General features: G+C 42.1%; 2 protein-coding genes across 2 annotated transcripts in view; both read right to left on the bottom strand.

Moving 5' to 3' along the window:
- The window catches only part of TTC39B (tetratricopeptide repeat domain 39B), a 129132-nt gene that overhangs the window by 92374 nt on the left and 24722 nt on the right, over positions 1 to 12036 (bottom strand). The gene's annotated exons all lie outside the window — the stretch shown is intronic.
- Positions 4220 to 5211, bottom strand: LOC122917591 (heterogeneous nuclear ribonucleoprotein A1-like). Its single transcript, XM_044265634.1, has one exon. It carries the CDS (start codon positions 5194 to 5196, stop codon positions 4234 to 4236), a length of 963 nt encoding a protein of 320 aa, XP_044121569.1. The 5' UTR covers positions 5197 to 5211; the 3' UTR covers positions 4220 to 4233.

Raw genomic sequence — 12036 nt, 5'->3', positions numbered from 1 at the left:
TTGGTATCACAGATTCTGTCACTTTGAATTCTAGCACAATGTCTTACATGCTGGCACACAGGTTATCTATCATGCAAGAGGCTACAGAGGAGATAAATCTGCTCTCCAGGAACCCCAATCTGTTGTGATAACATCAGACATCAACTCACAGTCCCTCTGGCACCACCGTTACCCCAACCTGGGCTGACCTTTCCCAATTAAGGGGGAATGTAAAGATCACACTCCTGGAAGGCTACTGGGCATCCTTCCCCTCCTTATAAACCTCTACCCAAACAGGGCACACTGAAAACACGGAAATACTTATGGAGTGACCTGCAAAAGGTATAATTCGGAAAGTCATCTCCTAATCTCAAAGGCGCTAAGGCAGGGCACCTGGGAGGCTCAGTTGGTTAAGCGTCTGCCTTCAGCTCAGGTCATGATCTTCAGGTCTTGGGATCAAGCCCTGTGTCAGGCTTCCTGCCCAGCAGGCAACCTGCTACTCCCTCTCCCTGCTCATGCTCTCTTCCTATCTCTTTCTCTATCTCTCTCTCTCTCAAATAAATAAATACATAAAATCTTTTTAAAATATAAAATAAAAAGTAATAAAAGGAGACAAGGCTTTTATTCTTATGCAAGAACTACTCCCTCGGAAAAATAAAAACTGAAGTATATCAAATAAGAAATCATCTTCATTACAATAACATCTCTACTTTTGTCATCTGCAGAGTTTCCTTAAGTAAAGCGTATTATACAACATGATGACCATAGTTTACAATACTGCCTTGTAGATGGGGAAGTTGCTATGAGAGTAGATATTGAAAGCTCTCACCACACACTTGCGAGGTGATGGACAGTGTAACTAACCTTATTACAGGGCTCATATCACAAGAATTACATGCATCAAATCATTACATTGTACCCTTTAAACTGACACAATACTAAATGTTAATTACATCTCAAGATAGAAGTTAGGGAAATTTTTTTTTAAAAGAATGTGAGAAATCTATTCTTTCCATTTAGATGAATAATGAAAATTGAATAGAATACCTCCATAAGGAATGGAAAAAGTCAGGACGTCAGGGTGGCTCAGTCAGTTAAGCATCTGCCTTCAGTTCAGGTCATGATCTCAGGATCCTTGGATCAGTTCCACTTTGAGCTCCCTGCTCGGCAGGGAGTCTGCTGCTTCTTCTCCCTCTGCTAACTACCCCCTGCTTATGCGCTTGCTTGCTTTCTCTCTCCCTCTCTCTGTGTATTTGTGTCTGTGTGTCTCATATACATAAATAAATTCTGGGGAAAAAAAAAAAGAAAGAAAAAGAAATGGAGAAAATCCACCAGATTTCTAGGGTATTATTCTAATAAACTAGAGATGAGAAAGAAAGAGAGAAAAAGAACTTCGTCTATGAAGGACAGACAAAAGGTGAAATTTTTTTCATTTAAAAAGAGGAAAGGTGGGGTGCCTAAGTGGCCCAGTTGGTTGAGCATCTATCTCTTGGTTTGGGCTTGGGTCGTGATCTCAAGGTCATGAGATCAAGCCTAACCCCAGGTTCCCATTCATCTAGGAGTCTGCTTAAGATTATCCCCCCCCATCCCTCATGGGGCACCTGGGTGGCTCAGTGGGTTAAAGCCTCTGCCTTCAGGTCATGATCCCAGGGTCCTTAGATCGAGCCCCCGCATAGGGCTCTCTGCTCAACAGGGAGCCTGCTTCCCTTCCTCTCTTTCTGCCTGCCTCTCTGCCTACTTGTGATCTCTGTCTGTCAAATAAATAAATAAAATCTTAAAAAAAAAAAGACTCTTCCCTCCTCACTCCTACGCCCCCTACCCTCTGCTCACATGTGCTCTCCCTCTCTCTCTCTAAAATAAATAAATGAAATCTTTATATTTAAAAGAAGAAAGGTAAAGAGCAGTACTAAGATTGAACAAGTGCCTATAATGTGCCAAGCATTTCACAAAAGTTATCTCGCTTGCTCCTCCCAATTCACAGCAAGTAAATCCGGGTAAATCATAGGTAATTACCTGATCAATATTACAGGGAAGGAACTTGGATTCAATCTCAGATCTTTAACTGCCAGGTATTTTTTAATGTCCAAATTATCCACAACTTGCAACTTAGGCAGTTGTGCAGGAGAGGTAAGAGGATGGGAGGGGAAGGGACAGCTTATCTTCTTATCTTCTCAAAGTCATACAGCAGCATTGTTGAATAATTCCTCCCAGGGACTGTCTCATTCTCTAGGAGAATATCCTTGTGCTTGACTTGACTATTTACTATCCGATTAGAATACAGGCACTGTGAGGTTACATATTAACTTCTAGATTTCCCAATAGCAGGAAAACCTTATAGACTATAGTTTTATTACCCTGCAGGTCCTTACCTGGGTTTACATATGACCTATAGCAATCTTAATCTACCATTGTTTTTTAAGCCTATAAATACCCAGTTCCTCAAATACTCTTTGAATCAGTTTGCCATCTCATTGGTTCTCCCCACTGATGGGTCAAATAAAACTTTGACATGTTCATTTCATATCTTTGTGGGACTTATATTTGTAATTTGTGGAAATTATACATGAACAGTGACAACACCCTCTTTCCCTAGGTACGTGCAAATATGGTTTCCCAGATCTGTGGGAAAACAGATGTGGATTCTGCTGGGGGAAGAGATACCAGCAGTCACAGACCTTTGCTCAGACTTCCTGTAGCACATACCCAGGAGTCAATGGGTTCCTTTTCCTTCTGTTTCTCTGCATTTTGACACCCAGCTCAAATTCTACCCCTCTTCTGCTGCTTCCTTGGGAGCTCTCTTCCTCTGTGGATTCCCATCAAGCCTTTCAGGCCTGGCATTAGTCCACTAGTCAACAGCCTCCCACCCAGCACTACATACAACCACATATATTCTCCACAGAGCATACCTAGATTTCTCTACCTATGGTCTCTTTGTTTGTCCACTCACCACTAACTTCCCCATGCTTCTCCACTGCTAATTTTTATTTCCCCAGTGATCACAAGCTGTTTCCCTTAAACTTTCCAGGCCTGGGTAGGCTCACCAGGTGGACTTCAGCGGAAACACATATAATCACGGAAGCATCCAGAGTTCTTCTGGTTGAAAGACAGTAAGAGAGGAGAGATTATGCTGCTGATAAATATGACATGCTCATAGGAAAGCCGCTGTGTTTGGTTTCCTCCTGGAAGGCTGCTACATGTGCCTTCCCCAGGCCCATGCTGAGCCAACCCTGAGGAGCGGCTACCCTTGAGCACAGTATATCAAATGCTTATTTGAGCCACATCTGGCTCCTAATCATGCATTGCCTCAAAATGGCACCTGACTTTTTCCAGAGCCCCCCTGGCTGGAGTCAAGGGCCATCGTACTCCTTTTGAATCCACTTTATAACCCAGAATACCACTTTGCACTTCATAGACTCAGCAAATAATCGTTGCTGACTGGCTGGCTGAGCGCCCTTGTCTTAAGAGGAAAGGTCCTTACCTTGAGAGGTTTTATTTTACAATTTAGCAAATGGGCTAACCCTGTATGTGAAAGATCCCCTGGAGGACCTTCTGGATGCAAGGCTGGCACTCCAGAGCTCACTCCTGCAGGGTGGGGCGCCTAAAACCTCTCCCTGTCCCAAGCTAGATGGGAAGAGACACAGAACTGAGGAAGGGGATAGGGGTGCTGCATCAACTACTAAGGCTTTTTAAGGAATTTCATCTTAATTTGTTGCATTCATCATATTCTGAGTGGCAAAAATGCATGCAAGTGCATTAAGTGACAGCAGGTTTTTAACAAATGTCTATTTAAGAATCTTAAATAATGAAAATACCAGTGATGAAAAGGCTTACATTCTGTTAATCCCTAGTGGGGCACTGCAAAGAGTAAAGATGACAAATAAGCTATTACCAGTAGTAATTTTTTTTTTTTTAAAAAGACACATTTATTCAGCGTATTGATCAGAGTATTACATTTAGCAATCAACAGCATGGGTGCAAAAAAAAAAAAAAATCTACATTAAAACCTTTTGTTGGAATGCTTTACACTTTCCACAGAACAGAAACTAAAATAACCTGTTATACAATTAGTCACAAATACAGTCCTCGAGTTTTTTTGCCCATACACATGAGTATTGTCTAAAACATGTCTTCTTTGTAGCAGCTAGGCCCTGCCACCACTGTGCTTGGCTGAGTTCACAAATCTGTTGTAACCTGTAGCTTCCCTGTCACTTCTCTGGCTCTCCTCTCCTGCTAAGCTTTGTTTCCTGGCAGTAATTAAAACCTTCTGCCACTGCCATAGCTGCTGCTGCTGCTGGAACCACCATAGCCACCTTGGTTTCGTGGTTTGGCGAAGTATTGGCCTCCACCACCATAAGGGCCAGAGCTTCTGCCTCCAAAATTGCCTCCTTTCATGGGTCCAAAATTTGAGGATTGATTGTTGTAATTGCCAAAATCATTATAGCTTCCGCCACCTCCAAAGTTGCTTCCATCATTACCAAATCCGTTATAGCCATCCCCACTGCCACCATATCCACCACCACCTCGACTGCCACCAAAGCCACCTCGACCACTGAAGTTTCCTCCGCGACCAAAGTTGTCATTCCCACCAAAACCACCTCCACGACCACCACCAAAGTTTCCAGAACCACTTCGACCTCTTTGGCTGGATGAAGCACTAGCCATCTCTTGCTTAGAGAGCGCTTTCCTTACTTCACAGTTGTGGCCATTCACAGTATGGTATTTTTGAATGACAATCTTGTCTACAGAATCATGGTCATCAAATGTTACAAAAGCAAAACCCCTCTTTTTGCCACTGCCTCGGTCAGTCATGATCTCAATCACTTCGATTTTCCCATACTGTTCGAAATAATCTCTTAGATGATGTTCTTCAGTGTCTTCTTTAATGCCACCAACAAAAATCTTTTTCACAGTTAAGTGGGTACCAGGTCTTTGAGAATCTTCTCTTGAGACAGCCCTCTTTGGTTCCACAACTCTTCCATCCACCTTGTGTGGCCTTGCATTCATGGCTGCATCCACCTCCTCCACAGTGGCATATGTGACAAACCCAAAGCCTCTGGAGCGCTTGGTGTTCGGATCTCTCATTACCACACAGTCCGTAAGTGTTCCCCATTGCTCAAAATGGCTCCTCAGACTCTCTTTGGTTGTTTCAAAGCTCAGACCTCCAATGAAGAGCTTCCGCAGCTGTTCAGGGTCTTTGGGAGACTCTGACTTAGACATGACGGCGGTGGGAGGGAAGACTTTAACGATGCTTACTCGGCGGCGTCCACGGGCAGAAAGGAGTGACCAGTAGTAATTTAAATACTCTGTATGGAGGCACCTGGGTGGCTCAGTCGGTTAAGGGTCCGACTCTTGATTACAGCTCAGGTCATCATCTCAGGGTCGTGAGATCGAGCCCGACCTTGGCTCTGCACTGAGTGTGCTTGGGATTCCCTCCCTCTCCCTCTGCCACTCCCCTACCCCCAACACATGCACAAGCACACTCTCTCATGAATTAATTAATGAAGGAATGAATGAATAATAAATAAATAAATAAGCACGCTCTATGCAAACTTCCGAAGAGACCCAATGGATTTACAACTTTTCAAGTCTTTCCTTCTAAATTTTATTTCATTTTGCAGTATGAGAAGGACTATGTGCCAAATGTTACTCCAAGAAAAAGTAGAAAGAAACATGATGAAAATTAAAACTAGGTACCACAAATCCAAAAGGCTGAATCACTTCTCTGGGCCTCTTCTCTTCTTTTCTCCCTTACCTCCTCCTCCTCTTCTTCCTCCTCCTCTACCTCTGCCTCCATTTTTCCCTCTCTCATATGGATGACTTCCTGGGTCTGTTGGCTGATGCTACCGTGTTCTAATTGAACTGTTGTTCTTTAGGATGACAAGGTTTGATGGGGTTCTGTAGACGCCTTCCTCTCAATAAGAGACCCCCATCCCCACCCCACAGCATCAGACCCTCTTCACTGGAGTTTTCACCCAACATTCCATTCTACTGACCAATGAAGCTGTGTGTTTGGTACCATGGACTCAAAGAACCCTAGTGCTGCCAAGAACTCTGACAAGTCACAGATTCTACCCCTGGCTCTGGGGCACATCTGGATCATTCCCAGGACGTGACCATAAAGAGGATGTCCAAACCTCCCCCAAAACCAGGGGAGAGATTAATAGCCATGGGTGATGGGGTGCTAAGGGCTGCAAATACTCCTCTGCATGGCATTTCCCCCCTGGTGAGCCAAGATGTTCAAAATGGTTGTTGAACCACTATATTTCACAACTTTATTATATACCTAATATAACACTGTATGTTAACTATAATGGAATTAAAATAAAATAAAATTTATTTTTTAAAAAATGTTCAAAATGGGAAACCAGGCTGATATCTGTTGTTGTTGTTTTTCACAGTGACATACCGGGAGGATTTTTCAGATATTAGATGTAAATCTTTTCACACATAAGAAGAGGCACATTGCTAGTTAAAGGAACCATGTGAGAAATAAATAAACTCGAGTGACATTATTCCCCACTATAATGTCAACAAAGTATTGATTTTTCTAAATCATGTTACTTCATTTAAAAGACATCTTTATTGGGGCACCTGGGTGGCTCAGCCTCTGCCTTCAGCTCAGGTCACGATCCCAGGATTCCGGGATGGAACCCCACATCAGGCTCTCTGCTCAGCGAGGAGCCTGCTTCCCTTCCTCTCTCTCTGCCTGCCTCTCTGCCTCCTTGTGATCTCTGTCTGTCAAATAAATAAATAAAATCTTTAAAAAATAATAATAAATAAATAAATAAATAAATAAAAGACATCTTTATTGTGTGTCCATGCAGTGACTTTTAGAAGAAAGACTGGGCAAACAATTTTTTTAAAAATATATGCACCCTGAGCTCACCTCTCGGGAATAAATTTTCATTCTGCTCACACCTGCTATCCATTTCTCTGTAATCTCGGTCAAGCTCAAAAATGAGTCCATGGCTTTCTGGAACATATAAACCCCAACAGCATCCAGAAGGCTACCACCAGCTGTATCTTACATGCAATGCTACAATTTTTTTTTTTTTTAATTTCATATTGTATGAGGGAACAGCAAAGCCCTGAAACCCACCGAAGCCAAACAGAGAGCCCAGCTTCAGCATCTCCATTACTGGGTAGGAAGGATGCAAACACTGTTCACATTCTTATTAGAGGATTAACATCAAAGCAAGTTCTCTTTGAAAGCTTAACTGACCCACAGTGCTCTTAATCAAAGGGAAGGAAATCAATGGTGGCCCATATACTAGAGTTCCCGCCTGGCATTTGCAGTGAACAAAATGTGACCCTCCCAAGGTTTAAAAAGATTAGACTACAACATAATTCTCAAATGTAGCAGATTAAAAAAAAAAAAATGACAGTTCATCTTCTGAGTCTGCCCAGGAGGTTTGTAAAACCTGATTTTGGGTGGGATACACAAAGTAAAAAATTGGAGGTTTTCAAATATTATTCAAAGCAGAGGTTTTTTTAGAGACACTTTGCTGGCTCAGCTGGAAGAGCATGCACTCTTGATCTCAGGGTCATGAGTTTGAGCCCCAGGCCAGCTGGAGATTACTTAAATAAATAAATAAACTTCTTTAAAAATAGAGTTTTTTAAAATTTTAATGATACAAACAGTAAGTCAGCTGCCAGAAGAAAAAAACTGAGTCTTAGAAGGTGTGTTTGTTAAACAGATGCCTTTAGCTCAGGTCATGATCCCAGGATTCTGGAAGCAAGACCCACATCAGGCTCCTTGCTTAGTGGGGAGCCTGTTTCTCTCTCTCTGCCTGCCGCTCCTCCTGCTTGTGCACTGTCTCCCTCTCTCTGACAACTAAATAAATAAAATCTTTAAAAAAAAAAAAAGATTTTATTTTGAACACTTATCACTTGAGATTAAAAATAATTTCACACACTCTCCAAGTACAGCATTAATGTAGTTCTCTAGTTCCTCTCATGCCAGAAAAGTACTCTCATTTTACCCCACAAGTTGTTTTAAGTTTCACATTTACTGAAAATCACAGATCTGATAGTGAAAATTGAGGATACAGAATAACAGTTCAGTAGGAAGAATTACCTTGAACACAAAAATAAACTGAGCACGTATTTACGAAGCAACCATTCCACGTTGGTGAGTGACGTTTTATTCAATGATTCACTCAAGCATCACACTGGCTTAGGCCTGGAAGTTCTATTTAGACCTGCCTGTGTCAGAACCTCAGCTCTACCCAACTCTGGACGGTTTTCGCCCCCATAATCCTCCATTTCCCCGTCTATAGAATGGGGATTCCAACCACCTCCTCGGATTGCTGCAAGGATGCTAGTGAGATAATGCATGTCAACAGGTATGACTCAAAACAGAATCCTAGTGCCACAGGATACTAGATGCTCAGCTGTGGGATCAATCAGTGGACTCACGAGACAGACCTGGGATCCCTCAATGAATTTCCTCAATAACGTTCACACTGAAAATTCTTCATCCTCCTTTGGAAGAGAGATAGAAAACTGGATGTGGAATATTCATAGCAAATAGGTGATCAAATGTGTCAATTGCCTTTACTTCTTCCCTCTTAAAATGCCTTCCCTCATATCCTTTAATGCCCAGACCCTTCCTATTGGGTGCATTACCCAGCATGATAAATATAACTTATGGGCACAGAGCCCAGGACCTCGGCTCACTGGGAAGAAAAGTGACCTTGGCCAACAACGTGACTTTGGCCAATACACCCAACTTCTCAGGGTTCAAGCCTCCTCATGACTAAAGCAAAGAGGATGGCACAGATATCATCCCTCACTCAAAATCCTAAACTCTCTGAATTAAACAGAAATCTCCCCAGAAAGGCAGCTCTTTGTCCATTACAAATGCTAAAACAAAATCCAGAAGGCTGGCATTCAGAGGGACTACATCTAAAAGGCATGCTGGGCCTTTCAAAGTTTGAGCCAAATCAGTGGTACTAACTTGATCCTCAAAAGCTACTTGGTGTGGGGTCACCTGGGTGGCTCAGTCGGTTGAGCATCTGCCTTCAGCTCCGGTCATGATGCTAGGGTCCTGGGAGGAAGCCCCAAGTCAGGCTCCCTGCTCAGCCAGGGAGCCTGCTTCTCACTCTGCCTGCTGCTCCCCCTGCTTGTGCTCTCTCTCACTCTGTGTCAAATAAATAAATAAAACCAAAAAAAAAAAAAAAGAAGAAGAAGAAGAAGCTATTTAGTGTGTTAAGTATCAAGCACAGCAGCTCACACAATGATTCTCAGCAAATTCGAAGAACTTCTAGTCAAGCAGAGACCATGAGAATTAAAAAAAAAAAACCACCAGATGTCACTCTCACAAACAACAACTGAACTGCACAGCACTGCTTTAGTTTCTAACACATAGAGGAGGGTGGTGGAAAAAAAAAAGAGAGAGAGAGGGAGGGAGAAAGGAAGGAAGGAAGGAAGAGAGGAAGAAAGAAACAGTTAACTTTATGAAGGGGGAAAAGAGCTTCCCTTTCTGCGTTTCATTATAAATATGAAGCTGAGTTGCAGCTATGGCTGGGGTTAAGCTCTAAGATGAGCCTTTAAAAGGAAAATTGTGTACGCTCAAAATCAACATTGAACAAATCCTGTAAATTACCATTATAAAATAAAGTACATGTGGCTTTGGATATAATCCCACAAAGGAATGGGTATATAACAAATGTAACATGTGCATAGTGATGTCTGGTGTGTAATTAAGAGTACATACACAGGGGCAGTAAGGTGGCTCAGTTGACTGAGCATCAACTCTTGATTTCAGCTCAGGTCATGATCTCAAGGTCCTGAGATCAAGACCTGCCTTGGGTTCTGCACACAGCAGGGAGTCTGCTTGAGATTCTCTGTCTCTTTCCCTCTTCCTCTGACCCTTCCACCTCCCCAGCGCACCCCTCACTGGTATGCACATGCATGCATGCTCGTTCTCTAAAATAAATAAATAAACTCTTTAAAAAAAAAAGAGTACATATGCTAAATGTGTTTTACAATTGTGTATTATTGAATTTAACATAAATAACTACATTATTTTACTCACCAGCACATAGTCCTCAGCTACTATTTTTATGGTGGTAATAGGAACTTTGCCAACCACTTAACATGTCAAGCACTCCAGTCCTCTGGTGCCAACCCCACTTAATCTATTGTAAACAGACAAAATCAAGGACATGCCATTTCTGCAAGGGAATAATTTTACACAAAATAAGTAAACAGCAACAAACAGAACCAACAGGCTGGGTTTTAACATTTTAAACTATTGAATTTTTTTTTTAAGATTTTATTTATTTATTTGAGGGAGAATGAGTAAAAGAGAGCATGAGAAAGGAGAAGGTCAGAGGGCGAAGCAGACTCCCCAAGGAATTGGGAGCCCGATGCGGGACTCGATCCTAGAAGTCTGGGATCATGACCTGAGCCGAAGGCAGTTGCTCAACCAACTGAGCCACCCAGGCGCCCCTAAACTATTGAATTTTGAAGCCATCACTAGTGGAAGTATTTTAAAATTAAAAGAAACACAGCTGGGATGCCTGGGTGGCTCAGTCAGTTAAGTGTCTGCCTGGGATCAAGTCCCACATCGGACTCCGTGCTCAGCGAGGAGTCTGCTTCTCCCTCTCTCTCTCTGCCCTTCCCCAAACCCCATTCGTGCTCTCTCCGTATCTCTCTCTGACAAATAAATAAATAAAATATTTAAAAGGAAAGAAATACATTTCTTTCAGTAAATAATTATAAAGTCCATTTAACAACATCCAGACACTATACTGGACTCTTGGATGATTATTTCTGATTCACAGACAATCATAAAAAGTGAGCTTCGCACCTCTACTATTACTACTACTACTATGTTCTCATAATAATAGTAACACATAACACAACTGAGCGCCAATCCTTAACATCTATTAACTCATTTAATCTTATAATGACCTTATGATAAGACCATTATTATGTCTAAATTAGAAACTGAGACTCAGAGATTTAATTTACATATCCAGTAGCCCACAGCTGACCCTCAGTTTCTCCATCTGTGCAACTGTTTTAGTACCACTTAATTTATAGCATTGTTGTGAGGTTTAACCAAGATAATGTATTTAATGCACCTAACACCACAATTAGCAGATACTAATGAACAATTTTTTCTGTTATCATTAAAGTGTTCCTGCAGGGGTGCCAGGGTGGCTCAGTCATTAAGTGGCTGCCTTCAGCTCAGTTCATGATCCCAGGGTCCTGGGATCAAGCCCCGCCTCCGGTTCCCTGAATATATAAGCAGGGAGTGTGTTTCTCCCTCTCCCTCTGCCTGCTGTTCCCCTGTTTATGCTCGCTCTCTCTCTCTCTGTCAAATAAATAAATAAAATCTTTAAATAAATAAATGAATAAATAATAAGGTGTTCCTACAGCTGAAAGTCCAGTGCAGCCTAAGGATGAGCACAATGAACCCTCAAATTTTCCAGCCATTACAGAAAAATGGCAAAATTAGCATTCCCTTTCACACCTCTGCTCTTAAGTAAATGCCTTGAAATAGACCACAGATTCTTGTATTTAATATGAGTGCTCAGAAGAGGCAGTTCCTGAAGAATACAGCTTCAAAGGAGACCTAAAACTGAAAAAAAACAAAATTCAAGAGAGATAAGGAAGGAAGACTTGAACTCAAGTGGATTCCAATCCCAGTTTCATCACTCACTAGCTCTGTGACCTTGGGTGAGCCACTGTCCTTTTCTGTGCCTCAGTTTCCCATCTCGTGGATTGTCCATGAATTAAATGACACAGCAAAAAGCATGTAGAACAAATCCTGAGTACAAAACACTAATTATTACCCTATCGTTGTTGGAACTTGTATCTCCTAAAGGCACTGGTGAGTGGTACTCTGTGCTACAGCTTGGCCATTTGGGGAGTGGGTAGGGTACAACACTTGGCACTAAGAATCCTGGTTCTACCTCCCTTTCGTTGATATGCCCTGGTGTCCCCAAACAGATCAGTCCACCACAGCAAACCCAGCCTACTGCCTATTTTAGTAAATAAAGTTTTATTGGAATATTAACACACATTAATATTAACACCACATGT

This window comes from Neovison vison, chromosome 9 (genome assembly GCF_020171115.1).
Source record: "Neovison vison isolate M4711 chromosome 9, ASM_NN_V1, whole genome shotgun sequence".
In the NCBI taxonomy this organism is placed as follows: Eukaryota; Metazoa; Chordata; class Mammalia; order Carnivora; family Mustelidae; genus Neogale; species Neogale vison.
This window is presented reverse-complemented; position numbering and strand designations above follow the sequence as displayed.